Source organism: Mytilus californianus, unplaced genomic scaffold (genome assembly GCF_021869535.1).
Source record: "Mytilus californianus isolate M0D057914Y unplaced genomic scaffold, xbMytCali1.0.p SCAF_5, whole genome shotgun sequence".
Taxonomy (NCBI): domain Eukaryota; kingdom Metazoa; phylum Mollusca; class Bivalvia; order Mytilida; family Mytilidae; genus Mytilus; species Mytilus californianus.
The window spans coordinates 34,609,832-34,631,027 of NW_026262701.1; the positions used below are offsets into that span (position 1 = coordinate 34,609,832).

General features: G+C 32.3%; 1 protein-coding gene and 1 long non-coding RNA gene across 4 annotated transcripts in view; both read right to left on the minus strand.

The window, feature by feature from the left end:
* Positions 1-655: 655 nt before the first annotated feature.
* Positions 656-7,456, minus strand: LOC127701407 (uncharacterized). Of its 2 annotated transcripts, XR_007982021.1 has the most exons (7): positions 7,366-7,456; positions 4,853-4,933; positions 4,462-4,557; positions 3,804-3,838; positions 2,534-2,606; positions 1,887-2,004; positions 656-828 (listed from the first exon to the last, which is right to left on the minus strand). It is a non-coding gene; the product is annotated as an uncharacterized LOC127701407 (long non-coding RNA). The 2 variants fall into 2 exon arrangements; XR_007982020.1 differs by lacking the exon at positions 4,462-4,557.
* Positions 7,457-19,087: 11,631 nt separating this feature from the next.
* The window catches only part of LOC127701409 (sex peptide receptor-like), a 70,875-nt gene continuing 68,766 nt past the window's right edge, over positions 19,088-21,196 (minus strand). For both annotated transcript variants that reach the window (XM_052205272.1, XM_052205273.1), the window contains one exon: positions 19,088-20,943. In XM_052205272.1, the coding sequence (XP_052061232.1) occupies positions 19,505-20,644 (1,140 nt within the window). In that variant the 5' untranslated portion in view covers positions 20,645-20,943 and the 3' untranslated portion in view covers positions 19,088-19,504. The remainder of the gene's footprint in view (positions 20,944-21,196) is intronic.

Below are 21,196 nucleotides of genomic sequence, written 5' to 3' on the forward strand. Positions count from 1 at the left end.
TATCTTAATAGATATAAATCAGTCATCAAAGTTTAATGAAAACTGCTATAAGCAGTTTAAGGATATTGTCCAAAAACTTGAAAATCACCCCTTTTTTATGAATAAAATCTTATAACTTGGAAACGTAAAATCTTAAATTTATAATAATCAAAAGGGAGCTTACAACAATAGATATAAACAATTTACCAAAGATTCATAAAAAATGCTGAAAGCATTTTTGAGTTATTGTCAGAAAACTGGAAAATCCCCCTTTTTGTAATGAATAAAACCCCATAAATCAGAAACGTCTAGTCTAAAATTTATAAAAATCAAAAGGGAGCTCATGTCGATAGAAATAAACAATTCACCAAAGTTTCTTGCAAATTGGTGAAATTGTTTTTGAGTTATTGTCCAAAAACTGGAAAATTCCCCCTTTTTTAATGAATAAAACCCACAAAACTCGGAAACGGTAAATCCAAAATTTATAAAAAATGAAAGGGAGCTCACGTGAATAGATATAAACAATTCACCAAAGTTTCATGCATATTGGTTAAAGCATTTTTGAGTTACTGTCCGACATGTTGACTACGGACGGACGGACGGACAGACGGTCAATGGTATACCATAATACGTCCCGTAAACGGGCATATGAAAAGGAGAAATTATAAAACAGATATATCAGAACAATACATTTCCTGAATGTTACATTACTCTATCATAGTGGTAAAATATAAAACAAAAACTCAAAACTAAGTGCAATAAAACAAGTCTTCTCTGTTCTTTAAAATTGTTCTTGCCCTTCACTCTTTGACACTTGTATGGCAAGCACTAAGATTAGTCTTGATAAACCTAAAATGAAATGGCTTTCATGTAAAATTCACAAAATCTGGTTCAATTATAGAAATAAACATTCATTCTAAATGAAAAAAAATAAGTTTAAACTGTTTTGATCACATTTCCACAAGATGACCTGGCTTTTCTTTTGATATATTAAACTCAATTTGGAATGGTGTCTTTGTTTCTGATCTTCCAGTTTGGACATGTTGCAAAAAATACCTTTTTTGGTTTAAAAATATTTTATCAAGTATAATTCATTATACGACTGGAACATCTTTAGCTTGAAAGGTAGATCAAACTATCAAAAAATTAAGTGTGATTAAGCGTATCTAAATTTTTTAGAAAAAAAAACTATTAAAATCAAGGGCAGATAATTACATTGATTTGATAGGACAATTTGTTTTGTTTTTATGGGCGGATAGACAGACAGGGTGATACCTATTATTTAATCACCTCAAAAACTTTGTGGGGTGTATAATAAGATGGATAAAGTACAAGATTATATCATGGCAGGAGGTTTTAAACAATAATCTTCAATAGAATTAGCATACAGTACAGTGTAACAATTATATCAGAATTATTTATTTTTTTTTATTTTGGATCTGGAAAATTAAAACTGTACCAGTAAGGTCTCTTCTTATTTTGAAATTAAAGGGAAAAAAAACTAAAAAAAAAAATAATTTGAGAAGACAGTAAAAGTTGATTTTTTGTTCAGGTCTTTAAATAATTCAATTTCTGAATTGATCAAATGTTTAATTAATCCCATGGAAACTGTTTGTAGCAGCATGTCCAGTCTGCCTTACTTCACCAGAGTACTAACCAGATTTTCCATTGGTCAATAAAACATAAAATTTCCATGAAAATTATGGTAAAGATGAATTTAAACATTATCCAATACGCCTGAATTATTAAATGGGTTTTAATGAAGTTGTTAATAGATATAAGAAGTTGTGGTATGAGTGCCAATGAGTTAAGTTTATATGTCTCAAATTAAAAGTATTTTTTTCAGATCAAATAATCCTAAATAAATTTCAGTCTCAAACATAGCATTTTTTTGGGGTGATTGATACCATTGTAGGTCCTGGATTTCTTTCAACATCACCAATTAACACCTGCTCGCTAAAACCTTCACTGTTGTTAAGGCAGATGTTCTTTTGGTTAAAATACTACTCTCAACTTCATTACACTCTGAAACAATATACACATAGATATATATTTATATTATTAGATACAGAACAGAGATAAAGAGTTTTCAGTTGCATTATATACACACTCTTTAACTTGATTGACTTAGTCAGATAAATGAAAAACGGTAAAAATCTTGAAAAAAATACAATTTCAACAACTAAAGATTGCTTAAACATGTTAAAAGTACATTAATAGTGAATGATTAACTGCAATAATTTATATAATATAAAAAGAACTTTTTACAAACACAAATCACCATGTTTAAGATTTTTTTATATATTTATACATAAACTATATTCAAAAGTAAGACTTTTAAAGAGGCAGTATATGCAGAAATAGCATTTTTCTTGAAAGAAATCAAACCTATCAACATATTTGTTTGTGCAAATGTAAATACATGTAATGCCTCTTTAAACTTAATTTAAAATTCAAGTCTGTTGTCAGATTGAAAATGGTGACAATAATGTATACAAAAATATTGTTATTTACTGTATCCAATTAAAAACAAATATCATCTATTATACACTACCAAATGCTCTTTGTGTATCATTCTCATCACAGAAACTCCCCTGTTCCTCAACAGCATTTTCTTTATTTGGTATCTAATAAAAAGAAAAAGCAAATTATATTGAAATTGACCACTCACACTACATATATGATGTATTTAAAAATAAATGGGGAATGTGTCCATGGGACACAGATGGACACAGATGATGCCCCCGCTTGCACATCATATAAAGTTATAAAGGGACATAACTGAAGAACGGTAAAAGTGAACCATTTGGTTGAGGCAAACTAAAGTTAGAGAACAGAAGCCAATTAACTTTGGGACGTACCAACGGACAAGGGTAAAACTTAATGACCCCTCCACTACGGCGGGCATAAAAAAAGAATTAAATGCTTGTTGATACCTGTATGTCCTTTTATTCCACGGGTTCAAATTCACTTTAGGCAAAGGAAGGTCCAGCCTGACCTTTGACCAATTATACTTAAAGGTCAACCCGTCACGAGGGTAAAGAATGTAAGTAACCACATAAGTTCCCTTTCAGTATAGTTGCATATATTAAGATCATTTTAATACTAAATTTTCATATTTTTGCTCAATATGTTTTTGTAATTTTTTTAAACTGCAAATATATTAAAGTACATCGGGTGTAACTAACTACCGGTGGGAAGGTCCAAACCAGTAAATGGAAGGTCATGGACCTCGGACCAACACCAATTTGAACACCTGTTTTCTAGTGTATATAAATCTTCCTCAAGTTCAAATATAAATAACACCATACAGCAGAATTAAATCCATATTAATTAAAGATGTTTGCTAGTCAGGTTTTTAAATTATTGTCAGATTTTGGAATTCCTCTAGTTCTGTCCATTTGAAAACCAAAATTTATTTTTGCCACTTCACTCATTTTTCTTTTCATAAATCTTTATTATGCCGGAGAGAAGCCATTTGTAAAAATCTTATCAAATTCTTGTAATTTTAGCATCCTAGCATTTTGTAATAGTGTTTGTGAAGTAAGATTTGTCAATGATAAAGATATCATAATTCAAGAGAGAATTTTTCCCTGAAAATTTTCAATAGCTTATATCTCAAAAACAAGCATAAACAACACAGTCCTTTAAGTATTTTAGCTCTTTTAGTTGTGAGTGAGTGAGTGAGTGAGTTTATTAATCTCCTATCAATATTTACCACTGTTCTGAAAAGCTTGATATTTTGAAACTGAGTAGAAAACATCCTTTAAGTAATTTACCATATTGTCAAATGGTGTGATGTATTCTGAATGTATATAACTAACCTGAAATGACGAATCTCTGTCTGTCTGAATTCTGCCTACAAAATAAATGAAGGCATAAGAACATAAATTCTTATTTATTTTTTGCTTATAACAATCATATAATAGTGCACATTAAAGACCCATTGGTGGCCTTGGGCTGTTTTCTACTCTTTGGTTGAGTTGTTGTCTCTTTGACACATTACCCGTTTCCATTCTTTATTCTATGTTGATCATTTTATAAATGTGTCAAGCCTTAGAAAATTAAATCTATTTTCTCATGTTTATAGCATGTTGTCTATTTCTCACATTAAGAGATATTTCTTGAATTACACTACAAGGAGTGAATAAAAAATTGCATGAATATGATTGACTGGGAAATGATGGTGTAACATTCCAATTGGTTATATGATAAAAAGTACATGTATCCATAGTTACCTATTCAATTGTGTAATACACGCTTTCTTTTTTTCAAATGTCATGTACACACTTTTTAAATATTTACAAGCATTTTCTTACGTGATAGTTATTGGTTATGAGTTGTTTTTCGGTTCAACGTCCTTGAGTCCTTGAGTTCTTTGAATCGCTAATCTATCAAATGTTTCATTTTTGTTTTGGGAAGATGCCGAGTGTTTGAATGAAGGCTGTAGTTTCATGTAATATATGACATTATCAATCAAACCTTTTTTTATTTTTTTAGTATGGCCAAAATAACATGATCTATCAAAAAGTCTTCTTTTAAGCACATCACTGGACAAACAGGACAATTAAAGGTGCTCTGCAACAATAATCACCATGAATTTAATTAAATGATCAACTATTGCATATATCCCATATCTCTGAACACAAAAAAGTTTCCTACTACGATGGCTTCAGTGAAAGTGGAAATATTAACACACATCTCTGAATACAAAAAAGTTTCATACTACGATGGCTTAATTCGGTGAAAGTGGAAATATATACCAAGAATAGCATTAAACAAGAACTCTGAACTAAAAAAATAACATACTTTAATATGTAATGCTTTGCATTATGAATTGGGCAGAAATGTTTAAAATAAATAAAATGTGTACCTTTTCTTCTTTCTTCATCACACACATTTTCTTCGTAGGCTGCATTGATATGGGTTCAAGCAGTTGCTTTTTTATGTGAGTCTATATTAAGTTAAAACAATCTATTACTATAAATCAGATTTTTCAGCATTAAGACAATAGTTTATGAGCAAACTATGATAATTGATGCTGAAGAACATTTTAATATTATCAAACCTGAAGTTAATATTACATTATAGTTAAATAAATGCATTCAAGATACATTGTAATGTAGTCCAAATATATTCTTTATATGATTTTGTCTTTTGGTTTTGAAGTAACACTATTAATGGATGGAAATGCAGAGATCTGATATATTTATGCAGTTCAATATATATATTTATATATATCAGCACAAGTCATTAAATATATGTTAGACTCAGATTGACGTCCGGTCTCTAATCGACGTCCAAATTTGACGTCACGTTCTAAAATCAGTGTCCAATATTTTAACCCTCTAATTGACGTCCAATGTGACGTTATGAATCACAAAAACGACGTCTGATCGATGAGAGTCTCCTCTCATCGCAATGTCTATAAATTTCATTGAATTATTTATTTTCAAATTGATCTTTGTTTATATTATCTGTATCTTTTTGTCTTTTTGTGAAAATAAATGAAAACAACACGTTATAAATTTAATGCGTACGAAGCACTTTTCTTGATTTACCTTCATCAAAAACTAGTAGCTTACCGAAACAATTACTGTTTTCTTTTATTGGTATCAAAACTAGAAGCTCTCAAGAGCCTGTTTCGCTCACCTGATTCTACTTTGTTTTTGGAAATCATGTTAAAATAGATTAAAATCATAACAGATACCCTAATAATGAGTGAGGCCAAATTTGGTTTAATATTAGCCCTGTAATTTAATAAAAAATCCTGGTGGCCATCTTGAACAGTAAATCAGCAACAAAGTAGCAACACTTCATCAGCACCTCATAAGAAACATTTATGCCATGTTTGGTTTCATTCCATTCAGTGCACCTCTAGAAGAAGCAATTTTGTATGTATTTCCAATAGGGTCTTATGTCAAAGGAAGTCCCCCCGCTGGCGGCCATCGTGGATGAAGGATCAACTTCAAAGTAACAACACTTAGTCGGCACCTCATAAGGAACATTCATGCCATGTTTGGTTTCAATCCATTCAGTGGTTCTCTAAAAGAAGACATTTGTATGTATTGTCCATAGGGTCCTTTGTTAAACACTGTTCCCAGCTGGTGGCCATCTTGGATCATGGATCGGCTTCAAAGTAACAACACTTGGTCAGCACTTCATAAGGAACATTCATGCCATGTTTGGTTTCATTCCATTCAGTGGTTCTCTAAAAGAAGTGGTTCTTTAAAAGAAGACATTTGTATGTATTTCCCATAGGGTCCAATGTTAAACTAAGTCCCCCGCTGGCGGCCATCTTGGATGATGGATCAACACTTGGTCAGCACCTCATAAGGAACATTCAAGCCATGTTTGGTTTCATTCCATTCAGTGGTTCTCTAAAAGAAGACATTTGTAAATATTTCCCATAGGGTCCTATGTTAAACTAAGTCCCCAGCAGGTGGCCATCTTGGATTATGGATCGGCTTCAAAGTAGCAACACTTGGTCAGCACATCATAAGGAACATTCATGCCATGTTTGGTTTCATTCCATTCAGTGGTTCTCTAAAAGAAGACATTTGTATGTATTTCCCATAGGGTCCTATGTTAAACTAAGTCCCCCGCTGCGGCCATCTTGGATGATGGATCGGCTTCAAAGTAACAACACTTGGTCAGCACCTCATAAGAAACATTCATGCCATGTTTGGTTTCATTCCATTCTGTGGTTCTCTAGAAGAAGTTCAAAATGAAAAAAGTTAACGACGACGACAGACGCCAAGTGATGAGAAAAGCTCACTTGGTCCTTCGGGCTAGGTGAGCTAATAAAAGGACAAATGTAACATCAGAAAATGACAATAAGACGATCACAGACATCATTATTACTTTACATGTACATGCATAATAATATTTTGGTGAAAGACCTTCATATTCTTGACCTACGTTGTCGTTTTCTTTTATTGTTCATATAAACAAATACATGTGGGTATACATTGTACGACAATGAGACAACAACCCAAAGACAAAGATAATCAAAAGATATCTAGAGGGCAGTACATCTATACAGACTCAAACAATAGAAAGAATAAAAACGTACGGCAAATTGTTGAAAAGTATTATAATTTGGTTATATTTTTCAACAACCGTTTTGAGTTATAGGTTCAACCCACCTTTGATAAAGATGAGATTTCACTGCGACATGTCCATAAAACGGACGTCAATTAGAGAAGCCAAAAAATTGACGTGGATTTGAGAACAACAAAAAAGACGTCGATTAGAGGGACATAAAATTGGTCGTCGATTTGGAATGTTATTTTATTGTGACGTCAGATTTGGACGTCGATTTGAGGAACGGACATCAATTAGAGACTGGACGTCGATCTGAGTCTTACATATATACAACAATACCTGATAAAAACTATGTTCCAGTAAAGCTTTGTTTGGTAGGACTACAGCCACATCCTCTGTGACCCCAAATACTAGATCACTAGTCTTTACCCTGTATCTATTAAAAATGCACTATATTAAATATGAAATGAAAGTAACTAAAAATTAAACAGTCTTAAACTAAAAGAAAAGGGATTTCAGTAGTTGTACAATCATAAAGTAATATTGTTGGTAGGTTTTAATTTTTTCAGCTCATGTGTAAGTGAGTCCACTTCAAAATTATATCAATGGCCATTCATTATCTCTTTTTAGTTTTTTTTTGTATCAGTGCTGTATCAAATAGACACAATTCATAATCTCTCCATGCATTATAGTGACCAAAGCATAATACCGTGCAGTTACTTTTGTGCATGATGATTAGGTCAATTGCCTTGTTTCTAACGATCTTATTATTCTTTAAATACGGTTTTACTAAAAAAAGCTATAAAACCAGGTTAAATCCATGATTTCCTTCATAAAAAATGCCTGTACCAAGTCAGGAATATGACAGTTGTTTTCTGATTCACTTCATGTATTTGAGCTTTTGATTTTGCCATTTGATAACAGACTTTACATTTTGATTTTTCCTCGGAGTTCAGTATTTTTGTTACTTTACTTTTTACATGTAACTTGCATATCTATCTTATCTAAATATCATTTAATTCCTCTTGAAAGAAGATGTATCATGTGTAATAGGGCCATGTTTCTAGATGTTCAAAACAATAACACCATGCATTCTTGTAAGAGATTTACCAGGAAAAAGTACAAACGGGTTCAGAAATACACATTTTAAGGTTTAATGGCAAAATAATTATCATTCTTATGTAGGTATCTTAAAATAAATATGTAGTTCCAACTCAAACACCTTTGTATTTTTTTTCTGCAGAAGCCCTTTGTAAAATTGTTAACAAATAAAATAATGCATAGTGGAGCAAAACAAAAGATAAACAAATAAAGAGTAATGCAACAATGACCAACCCTGTTTCATAAGTGCCACTTCTTCATCTGTGAGACTACATTAAGAATTAAGAATTTTAAGTTTTATTTTTTGGGGATTAATTATTTAACATTTGATATTTATGAATAAAAAATACAGCATTTATTTTCCATCATAGATTTTATAAACACTTTATTTTGGAAAATGTATATAACATTTATCATGCATGTACCTGGTATAAATCGAAAAGAAAATTTTGATTTCATTCATGTCAATGTTGGATTTATCAGCCAAATAAAAAAAAACATTAAATGTACAAAATACTATCTGATGTTCTGCTATGTTCTCCGGCCATCATTTATGGTATAATATTATTAATGACTATATATATATATATATATATACTATTATAAATGGCCATTTGTAGTCATACTATTCAAAATAATATGCTAACTGTTTTTTCTTTTTTTCTACCAATCTCAACTGAAGACACACTCCTCCTTTTGAATGTAGGGACTCCAATTGATTTCTTCATTTCCATACACTGTTATCAAAATTAAAAATAAAATAACTTTATTAACCAATAACAAAAAATATGATATTTTTTAAAATATTAGCTTTTATTTTTGTGATATGTACACTTCACATAAAAACTGCATTTACAAATATAAAATGTGTGTAACCTGAATAAACTAGCACTTTGAGTCAACTCACACAAGGAAATCCCCCATCCAGCACTGCTATTTTTATATTTATTATAAATCTTTATTGCAATTAAGTTAAAAGTCGAGTTGCTTGAAAATGGGGAAAACTTTCTTAATTTTTTGGTGTACCTCTTTAACATTTTTGAATGATGATTCCTTATAGAATTGTATAACAGTATTGTTGATTCTTTATGTTACAAAAATGTAATCTCTGCACAAAGTATGGTTATTTTCTGAAGAAACAGATAGCCTTTTGAAATACTGTGGATTCATTATTATTCGTTGGATACCAATTTCCGTGGATTTCGTGGGTACAGGTAAACCACGAAATTAAATGTTCAACGAATAACATATTTTCAATAAGGGTTTATGAAGACTTTTGCAAAACCACGAAATCAAATATCCACGAAAATGCAAGTTTTTCCGCAATCCACGAAAATTGGTACCCACGAAAATAAGTGAATCCACAGTACAGCAGATGGCTTGTAGTTTAATTATTATTAAATTTCACAGCCAGCACCGTCATATTAAACGTAAAGGGAGATAGTAACTAAACTATAGTACATATATGTAAAAGACCCTTTCTGCAAATTTCGTTAAGAATGGGCTCTTTGGGGCAGCTGTAGAGGCAATATTATTCGGGCAATTTCCAAGTATATTTCATTTGTCTACATGATTTATTTTCTTACGCTTGATTTGTTCAGTACAGTATACATTTTGTCTTGTATCTACAGTGTATCCTGTTTTATTTTAGAAAATGAACAATGTGTCACTCTCATAAAAGAATTTTAAGCGTGCATGACTTTCCAACATATAGACTATTATAAATAAGTATCGCATAACTTTTTCAAATCCTGCAATCAAAATACCGGGACCCTTTCTCATGCAGTGTATAACTTAAGTTCGAGTACATCTACATGTATGCTGTTCATTAAATGTAAAGTAAATCTGAAAATTCTGTTTAAAAAATCAGACGACACGACCGTTTAAATATGTGACTGTTTATATATATATAATTCTTAAGAAATAGGAGAAATATAATATTTTTGTTTATGTATCTCCCAAAACTTTGTTTGTAGGGTGTATAAAAACAAAAAGTGACAGACATTCCTCCGGCATATTTTCCATTCATTCTTATAATATTAGACATTATTTTCATACCTTAATATCAAACGTGGTTTTAGTTTGGTCTGACCTGTTGCATGCACAGGAAGTCTCACCACTTCAGCATAGGTCATCTTTGATGAACTAGATGCTGTATGAGATGGTGAAGTTGCAACCCCAGTTATGCACAGTGTTCTAATGGGGGCTTCCATCAATTCCATTGGTACAACTTGCTTCAGGTTGGAATTCCCTAGAATTAAAATGCTTCTCAACCTTTTCTGAAGTTTGTAAATCATATCTAAATAAATAAAATCGGTATACAACAGTTTGTCGGATCCACCACAGATTTGGCAATTTTTTCCATTTAATAATAAAGGAGCATAAATACATGTAACTCAAGAACGGTTACAGTGACGGGTGTCAAATTCAAACTTGATCTGTGTTTTGTGGTATTAAGTAGTGTATAAGTTTTATAACATTTGTTGGGACAAACTAAAGTTAGAGACAAGAAAAGAAAGATTCAGCAATTTTTGCGTTAATAAAGGGGCATAACTCACGAACGGTCAAAGTGATGCCACTCAAATTCGAATAAATTGATCTGTGTTCTGTGAAAAAAATAATTGAGTGCAAATAAAGTAAGAAAATGGAAACCAATTTCTGTACAGACAGACATATGTATGGATGGACATCATGACAACAGTAAAAGTTAATGCCCCTTCAACTAGCAGTTGGGCATAACAAAAAAGTTACAATTATATTATTCATTCTGTCTAAGGATTCAGTTAATTTTCCAGATATTTTTTTTAACTTCAATCTATTTATATAGTTTGATTGGTGATTCATTCAGTGGTAAAATAATAAAAAAATCACACCAGATACATCATCTCATACAGGAATAGATAATTGTCACTAAATACTTGTGGCAAACTATTTTTTTTAGACCAGATACATTATCCAATACGAAAATAGATTGTCACTAAATACTTAGCTCTGTAGAGAACAGATATAACGTAACAGTACCCAAATTGCACTGAGTACACAAATTGCACATATTCAACAAAATCAGCTGTGGAAATCTTACAAGTTTTCTTTAAGAATAAACACTTAGTATTTTTATGATTTGACATTACACATGTCTTTTAACATAGCTGAATATATTTAAATATACACAAAACGTTCACAGTAAATATCAACAGATGAAGCTTTCACTGGAAAAAGTAAATCTACGGAATCGTCGTCATGCGAAGTTCTCAAAAAGTCATCATTTCTTATTAAATGGATAGTAAGCATGGACTAATGTCAAATTGTTCTAAATATTTGAAGAAATGGAACAAAACATCTAGCTGTTATTCAATTCTTAAGGATGTGAGTTTAAGAATGGCCGGCTGGCCGATGCAATTTGGGTACTCCTCGTAATGGAATCCTGGATCGTTTGGAGGTCGGTTCATACTCATTTTTCAATGATTCAATATGGATTCAAAATTAAATATGTGTAACTATATAGTAAACAAGTATACATCTACAAAATAAACACAGATTTGAAACTTTTGTCTGCATCATAAAAAAACGTAGGTGAAAAAACTGTCAAAATAGGTGCAATTTGGGTACCGTCATGTTAGTTCTTAAATGTCTTCTCTAATGAAGAATTTGTGCGTTAGCAGGTCCATGTATATGTATCTTTATATTTTCTGCCAATCTGTATCTTGTTATATAGCTTCTGCCAATGTAGGCACACCTCTTCCGAGTAGTGTATTTAACAACATGAATAAAAATATCTTCCACCAATATCACTGTACATTATTTACATTCTTGACGATAAAATTGGGCTTAATGTCAATTTAGACTGCATCAACACTTTAAAATCTAAAATATCTATCTAAAGATATCACTGTTTAAGAGTAGACATCAATTAATCACTTAAGGGTTTATATAAAGTTATTATCTACTTCTACTTCAATATAGGCACACCTTCAGTATGATGCCATTTGATGGTGTTTTCAGTTTGGCAAGCCGCAATCCCGGTAAAGGTTTTTTTTTTTCTACACCGAACAAATTTTATTTGTTAATTCTAGAATTTGATTGCACTTTTATGTAAATATGACAATCTTGCAATAGGTACTAATATTAGCTGCCTGTTTTTTTTTATATAGCGTATTTCAAAAGAGAGAAAAAAAGAAACTTTGTTTTTGTTTACCTTTTCTACCTCACACGTAGAGAGCTAAAATAAAATATAAAACGGAATCAAAATCGGAATTCTTCCGGAGTAATCTCGTTTAATCAATCAATTTTTTAAATAAAATCTTTTTACACGTTGGCGTTTATGTTGTTTTCTCACTTTTGCAAGCATTTTATACACCGTTCAAGTTAATGTCTTTAATGAAATTGAAGGATACGGCGTTGCAAACAGCACTGTATGTAAAACCGAGTACATCTGGAAAACTTGTGTCGACTCGTTTAACCGATTTCTAAAAATGATTTCATTACCCTCAATATCATTACCAGCTGATTACTATGACCAATCTGAATGTCATGTGGATATTTCTGTTTTGTTTCTTCTTTCAATGCTGTCTGTGCCTGACTAGTTGACGTTACTTCCTGAGTTGTGACGCCGATATTTCTAAGTCACGGCTTATCATTTTTTACCCGAAAAGGATCAGACAGCAAAGCCCTTCTTTTACCTCTTCTCGTGTATTGTGTGACTGATTTGGAAATTTTTCCTTATGAAAATCATGTTGGTGCCATTCAACACGCAATTTTCTTTGAATCAAAACAACCCTTGTCATGATTTTTGATGTCCCCGAATTGAACATATTTTGTTATAACTACCAGCAGGTAACATCTATACTGTACAGTATAAAAGTATACTGTTGTTAGTGTTACTAGCAGACTAATTTTACTAATAGATTCCCACTAATAGTGGCTAATATTGCAGGATCGGGTGGCCTCGGATAGAAATCGAACTTATGCAAATGCAAGTTTGCATGTACATGTATAAGACTTTGACTGATTTCGGAACATACAAATACGAAATAAAAGATGAATTCGGGACTGTTTTGTAGGGTTCTTATACCAACTCAATTTTGAAACAGTAACAGAATATGCAAAGAAATTTTTTCAACCCGAAATAAGTTAACAAATGTATTGATATTCATTTGCACAAGGTCGATTTCTATCCGACGCAGCTCAAATGTAATTGTTTGTTCCCCTTGGTAATTTAATTGTTTTATTGCATCTTTCTCAATGACTAATATTATGATATGTCTATATGATGAGTTTATTATTTATTATATATTTCAAATTGGTTGACTGTGCTTTTGCTGCAAATTAAATTTTGTATAAACGTTACTGAACATCACTATTGTATTATTTCATATAATGTAGTTAATATTTATCTATATTTAACTAAATTACCCAAAAACGTAGTGAATTGTCAAAAAAACATGATTCCTCTACACTATAGAAGAAATTTTACGAACAAATTATTTCATTATTCCGGCTCTTCTTACGAAATTCCTACAGGCATTCTACAAGCTCGTGTTTCTTCCGCTATTTAGTCGTATCGGAGTGTAAATAACTGCGAGCATTATTGTATACAGTATTATCTATTATTGTTGTTCACATAGACGTGTTTTGCCGTCTGTAATTTTACTGATATTATTCAATTAGTACATTTTTCTTTATATTCGCGTGTTTTATTATTGACACTTTGTTCTTCCACTGTTAGGTATGACAGGAAACTGAAGTTTAGTACCTATTTAACAAATGACACCCGGAACATTTTATGTGCCCGTCTCGTCAAAGATATTGTCAATGCTTCTGTTTATCGTTTTTTTTTTAGAAATAAAGATTGATTACAAACATGATGTTTCGTCTGCATAAGCTTTGGAACTGTTAAAGCTTGTCATGAGACGTCAGAGCTTGTCTGAAGTTGATATATCACGAATAGTAAACGTGTTTGTATACTTGTGTTGTTTTCGATTTAATCTTTCCCCTAATCTAAACACAATGAGATTTATTGTAAACTAAGGGAGGAGACTGCATCATTTTTACTCTACATGGTATATATAAATACAGACTCATTACCGCTTACTGTATCCCCATGGTAAGTGATGAGAGAATATAACACTGTCTGCACGTTAAACAAGAGGCTCTCAAGAGCCTGAATCGCTCACCTGTATTTCAGAGGAGAAGATTTTTAAATGTTAGCAAACTTGAAGAACAAATTGTGTAAAATTGTCTTTAAAGGGCAATAACTCCTTAAGGGGTCAATTGACAATTTTGGTCATATTAACTTTTTTGTAGATCTTATTTTGCTGAACATTATTGCTGCTTGCTTTGTCAAAACTACAAATTTGGTGGCAGCAACCCAACAATGGGTTGTTCGATTCGTCTGATAATTTCAGAGCCGATAGATCTTGACCAATTAAACAATTTTACCCCATGTCACATTTGATCTAAAAGATTTAGTTTTTGAGATATAAGCCAAAAACTGCATTTGCCCCTTATGTTCTATTGTTAGCCATAGCAGCCATGTTTGTCGATGGATACAAACTTCCGATACAATTTATAAACAAGATACCCTAAGGAACATTTAGTTAAAGTTTGGAGTAATTGGCCCAGTAGTTTCAGAGGAGAAGATTTTTAAATGTTAGCAAACTTGATGTCTAACAAATTGTGTAAAATTGTCTTTAAAGGGTAATAACTCCTTAAGGGGTCAATTGACAATTATGGTCATTTAACTTTTTTGTAGATCTTACTTTGCTGAACATTATTGCTGCTTACAGTTTATATATACATGTATCTATAATAATATTCAAAATAATAACAAAAAACTGCAAAATTTTGTTAAAACTACCAATTCGGTGGCAGCAACCCAACAATGGGTTGTTCGATTCGTCTGAAAATTTCAGGGCCCATAGATCTTGACCAATTAAACAATTTTACCCCGTCACATTTGCTCTAAAAGATTTAGTTTTTGAGATATAAGCCAAAAACTGCATTTGACCCTTATGTTCTTTTTTTAGCCATGGCGGCCATGTTTGTCGATAGATACAAACTTCCGATACAATTTATAAACAAGATACCCTAAGGAACATTTAATTAAAGTTTGAAGGTATTTGGCCCAGTAGTTTCAGAGGAGAAGATTTTTTAAATGTTAGCAAACTTGATGAACAAATTGCGTAAAATTGTCTTTAAAGGGTAATAATTAACTCCTTAAGGGGTCAATTGACAATTATGGTCATATTAACTTTTTTGTAGATCTTACTTTGCTGAACATTATTGCTGCTTACAGTTTATATATATCTATAATAATATTCAAAATAATAACAAAAAACTGCAAAATTTTGTTAAAACTACCAATTCGGTGGCAGCAACCCAACAATGGGATGTTCGATTCGTCTGAAAATTTCAGGGCCCATAGATCTTGACAAATTAAACAATTTTATCCCTGTCACATTTGCTCTAAAAGATTTAGTTTTTGAGATATAAGCCAAAAACTGCATTTGCCCCTTATGTTCTTTTTTTAGCCATGGCGGCCATGTTTGTCGATGGATACAAACTTCCGATACAATTTATAAACAAGATACCCTAAGGAACATTTAGTTAAAGTTTGAAGGTATTTGGCCCAGTAGTTTCAGAGGAGAAGATTTTTGAAATAGTTTACGACGACAGACGACGACAGACGACGGACGCCAAGTGATGGCATAAGCTCACATGGGCCCTTCGGGCCCCGGTGAGCTAAAAACTGAGCAACGTCTGTTGGAGCGTAGTTATGAAAAGAGAAAACAAATAAAAAGTCTTTATTCCAATACAAGACTGGGGAAAAACACAAGTCACGTACAAAAGCTCAAAAATAAATATATATCTATATATTTATCAGGAAACTTCATTACATAATAACAAATATTTGTTCGTAAGAATTTTGGGGACTCGGTGGCCGAGTGGTCTAAGTTGTTTATCTACTGTATCAATAGCCTGTTAACACTGAGGTTGTGAGTTAGAACCCCGCACTTGGTCGGTGCTTTCGACTCCAATCTTAATTGACTAGGATTGCCAGTTTTCCTGAGGAAGATGAGTGGTTCATTCCGGGCACTGTGGCTTCCTCCGTCATTTAAAACTGGTCGCTATTAGTGCTAAAAGTGGTGTTAACACGAAAAATCAATCAATCAATCAATCAATCGTAAGAATTTGTATATCTTGATCATGTGGCATCTATCGTATTAACTGGTCCATTAAAAGAAAAATTAATTTGAAGTTGAGAAAATATTGCCATATACGGATAATACACCTACGTAATAAAACGTTCAGTATAAATAAACAATAAACATTAGCTCTTTCCTTTGTATGTAAGGTCAACCAAGAACGAAGGCATTCATCTATTTGCATTTTTAAATAGATATAAGAAGATGTGGTATGAGTGCCAATGAGACAACTCTCCATCCAAGTCACAATTTGTAAAAGTAAACCATTATAGGTCAAAGTACGGTCTTCAACACGGAGCCTTTGCTCACACCGAACAGCAAGCTATAAAGGGCCCCAAAAATGACTAGTGTAAAACCATTCAAACAGGAAAACCAACGGTCTAATCTATATAAAAAACGAGAAAAGAGAAACACTTATGAACCACATCAACAAACGACAACCAATGAACATCAGGTTCCTGACTTAGGACAGGTGCAAAAAAATTCAGCGGGTTTAAACGTTTTAATCGTTCCATTCACTGATTACAAACATGAATTACCTTTTCACTGATTTCAGAAGAAATATTCATATGTATGTCTAACCTTCGATAAAAAACAAAAACAACATTTTACATTTCATGCGTCCGAAGCACTTTTCTGTTAAATTTTTCTCATTGCCATTCCCTGAAGGGGGTTATTTCAGATATGACACGTTTTTCATTCATGCTAACATTGAGTAGGAAGCCCTAGAACTTTGTGGTAATTATTGTTCTTTTACTGATTCAGAAACGTAATTCTAGAATCCTGTAGGCAACTACAGAAAACTCATAAACACCAAGGTCTTTAATACAAAACAGAAATACATAATAATCATTGGGGTGTTAGGTTGATGTTATATAAACATGTCCTTGTGGTGTGAAATAAAATTCTTGCACGTCCTTGTGGTCTGAATAAAACGCTTACACGTCCTTGTGTTGTAAAATAAAATGCTAACACGTCACTGTAATGTGAAATACAATGTAGTTACCTGTTCTTGTTATGTACTAGATAGGATTGAAAAGTGATGTCATTATGATATATAAATAAATCTATTAATCTTCTAATATCTGACAATTTAATAGTCTACTTTCTTCCTTTAGATACGAAACGTGGTTTCTATTATCAAAACAGAAGAGGAAATTAAAAGAAAATGTTGTTGTATATATTTCATTAATTATGTTTTATTCGTTTTAATCTCCGCATGTTCTGGTGTTATTTGTTATCGTTGGTCTAAGCATGTTTTCGTCTAATTAAAAAGATGTGCTTGATAGATGATACACATGTATACTTGACTTTAGTTACTAAACTGTACACATTTAAATTGATGTGGCACGAACTCTTTGCAGTTTTTGTTAGTATTTGTTTGTTAATTTGTGGTATTATTTGTAACAGTATTAACATACCATTCAGCCAACTTGTATCATGTGTATCAATACATGCATGATATATACGGTTATAACTTCTCTAAAACAGAGCATTGTAGATTTTCCCTCGCATTTTTGCATCAAATTTTGCGAAGGGTTCTGACAAGATCGTGTCTTTGTGTAGTTTATGACGTAGCTGTAAGAAATCTGTTCTGAACAACATGAACCGATAGTAAGAGTGTAGGACGACATGACTTCAGATTAGGTTGAATAGTTTAAGTTTGCTTTGAGTAAATCAAAAGCGTTTATTGTCTTTTAGCTTTCAGCTGCTGATAATAATATAAAACAAAAACAATTATGACAGACAACAACCAACGACAACCACTAGACTACAGACGCTGAACTTGTGACAAGAATATAAAGGATATGGCATGGTTTAACATGGCTGTGAGCGCTCAACCCTCCTTATAATCTCTATAAGTTATTTTTTGTTTCTTTTGCTAGTTCACAGTTCGAGATTAAAAGTGAAAGGGTTGAGATAAGAAAAAAATAATTCAATTACACCACATGCTCAAGTGCCTGTCACAAATAAGGAATCCCACCAGTGATTATGTTTTATTTTAATTTATCTTAATGATTTTGTCTTGGAAAATTAAGTATTTAATATATTCACAACTTTTTTTTTATAATTTTAAACTCAGAGCGACTTAGAGCTTTGCTAATTGTATAGACATTAGCCTTTTGTTTGAGGGTGTATATTGACCTTTCAATGTATTTTGGTTTGTGTTTCCTTTGGTTGTTGTCTCATTTATATATACATAACAGCTCCATTTATTCACTCAGCTTTATGTGTATTTACCATATCCTATTAAAATGAATTAAACTAAAGTTAACCTTCATTATCTCTCTGCCCAATATGACTTCACCCAGTATTTGTTTAAGACGAAAATAGAATCGAACACGGCTGTTATAAAGACAGAAATGTCACGTCTTTTATTTTATCATAGCCATCTCCAGAACGTAACATATCCAAATTTATGTTTAAAGAATTGGTTTGCATCCTGAATGCTATTATCATTTTATTTTTTTAAAGTAATCGTTAACAAACAAGATACCACTATGAACCTGCCATTTTTTTGTAAACATCGGATGTTCATCGAATGTTAACTTTATTTCTTAATCACAGTTATATGTGTTTTTTTTCTTGCATCGGAAGAAGACTTTTAAAACTCGAAAATATCTTCTGTAGTGGTATCTAATTATTTGTGTTTTTTTATATTATGTTTTTGTTTAGTAATTTCTTTTCAGGGAGGAAATGTATATGCTTCCAATTTCGATTGATCTTCGTCATCTAATAAGGCTATTTCATAAGCATTTGTTGACGATTCATTTATATATTAACATAACATTAATACAAGATCTGTACATTCTTAACATAAGTAGATACAACGAAAGGCAATATTGATTTCAATATATTTAAGATTTGCAGTATTTAGGTCAATCTCCGAAACAACGGCGAGTATCCTTCATCAAGTATCATCTCCGAAACAATGGATATTGCTGTTAATCAAATAGCATGTCCACTTCTTCATATTATATGTTTCCTCACAAACCGCGTGATTGTTGTAACTGAACACAGATGACTGACAGCCGTACATTAGCCATAAAAAAATCAAAGACATCTGATGTTAGTTTAACAAAGATTAAATTCTGACGAAAGAACTACTAGAACCTCCGTTTCGAGGTTATTTTTCAATGTTCCATACTCGATTTACTAGTTCTCAAGCTCATTTACAGGACAGTTTCTCCTCCCGTCATCTGAGTCTTATTTCCGTTTTCGATCGGAAGCGTCATATACTGCGAGCATTCCCGATCTATAGGCATGCTTCCACCAATAAACATTCTTTTGAATGTTTCTCGAAACTGTCGGCTCATTCCACAATAAATAAAAAAATTAAGAGGATAACTTAGCAAAATGAAGAAATTGGACATAAGTGACATAATGGCGAAGGTTCGATCATCACAAATATTAACATGTTCGAATGTATTTTGAACAATATTTAGTATCATGATTATTCCCATTGGAAATTCTACCAATAAAAATAATCCGACAACAGCAACCAGCATTAATGTTGTACAGTTGCTGTCCTTTAGCTTTCTGGATTCACTCTTTTTGTTTTGTTTCAACAACTGCATTCTTCTAATTTGTGCCTGTCGCATTGTTAATATTAACAGAGCATTTAGGACTACTAAAAATGTACACGGTATCAGATGGATACATATGACACGGAACCAAAAGTATACATTGTAATAAAGATCCATATGATTCCTAACCCAGGGCTTAAGGACTCTAACACATGCATTTACAGTTTCATTTGGGTTTACATTTGAGGGAGCTTCAATATCTATATAGTCCTCCTCTAGGAACCGCGAAACCTGCGCTAAAGTTGCAATAGCATATATGATTGCTGTTCCTAATAAAACGTTTTGCATCGTACACCATTTACGGGCTTGGAAAGAATGACAAATATAAATATATCGCTGAATTGCCAGTGCCATTGTCAGCCATATTGAAGCCGTGTGGAATATTGTTGGAATATATTCTCCGAAATAAACGTAGATAACGCACCAGTTCAATGGCACTTTTTCCCTATAGTTTCCAAGTGAAAAAAAATAAATGAATACTGGTAAAGGGATAAGTCCAGTAAACATGTCGGACACCGCCATTCCGGCGAGAATTGCATTTGTTGGGGTACGCATATGTTTCTTTAGAAGCACCACAACGACTAGTATATTTGTAACCACAGTGAAGCATATTAAAATGGGTGAGAAGTATCCGTTTATTGGTACGGCATATTCAATAGGTGTCATTATCCTTAGATTCACGAATGGAGGTGTTCCGTTCGGGTTTCCTGTTGCATTTTCCGTCATCTTGGAGGTAACTATGGAGAATAACGGAACGTTACAGCTTAGGCATATCCACAAAACGATTTGAAATGTTGATTTTTTGACGTAGCAGTGTTTTTACTGTATAAATCAACAATTATAGTTATTAAACAACATCGAAATTTGATCTCACGACAAATACTCTGTAGAGATATTTTGGTTTGAGGTCTTAGACGTTGTCTTGTATAACGACAATCATCCTCATTATACTTGCTGTCTTGAGACAGTACTAGCGGAAACGTCCAAGTCTTATTCCATAAACAACTTCAAGCTAACATTTTGCCCTGCAAAGAAAAATGAAAGTTGATTGAGGAAAGGCATTGTAATTGACATAGCATCTAATCATCGCGTCATTATAAAAGTTCAATCAATAAATTTTTCCAAAAGGGAAATTCATCCTCGCTTTTAATCCAATATCTGTGTTCTTGAGGGGCAATTGAAATTGTAAGTTGGTGTGATCACGAATGAATTGAAATTAAACCGAACAATAACAGTCAAGTATGATTCCTATTGCAGGATTATTAAATTTTCAATCAA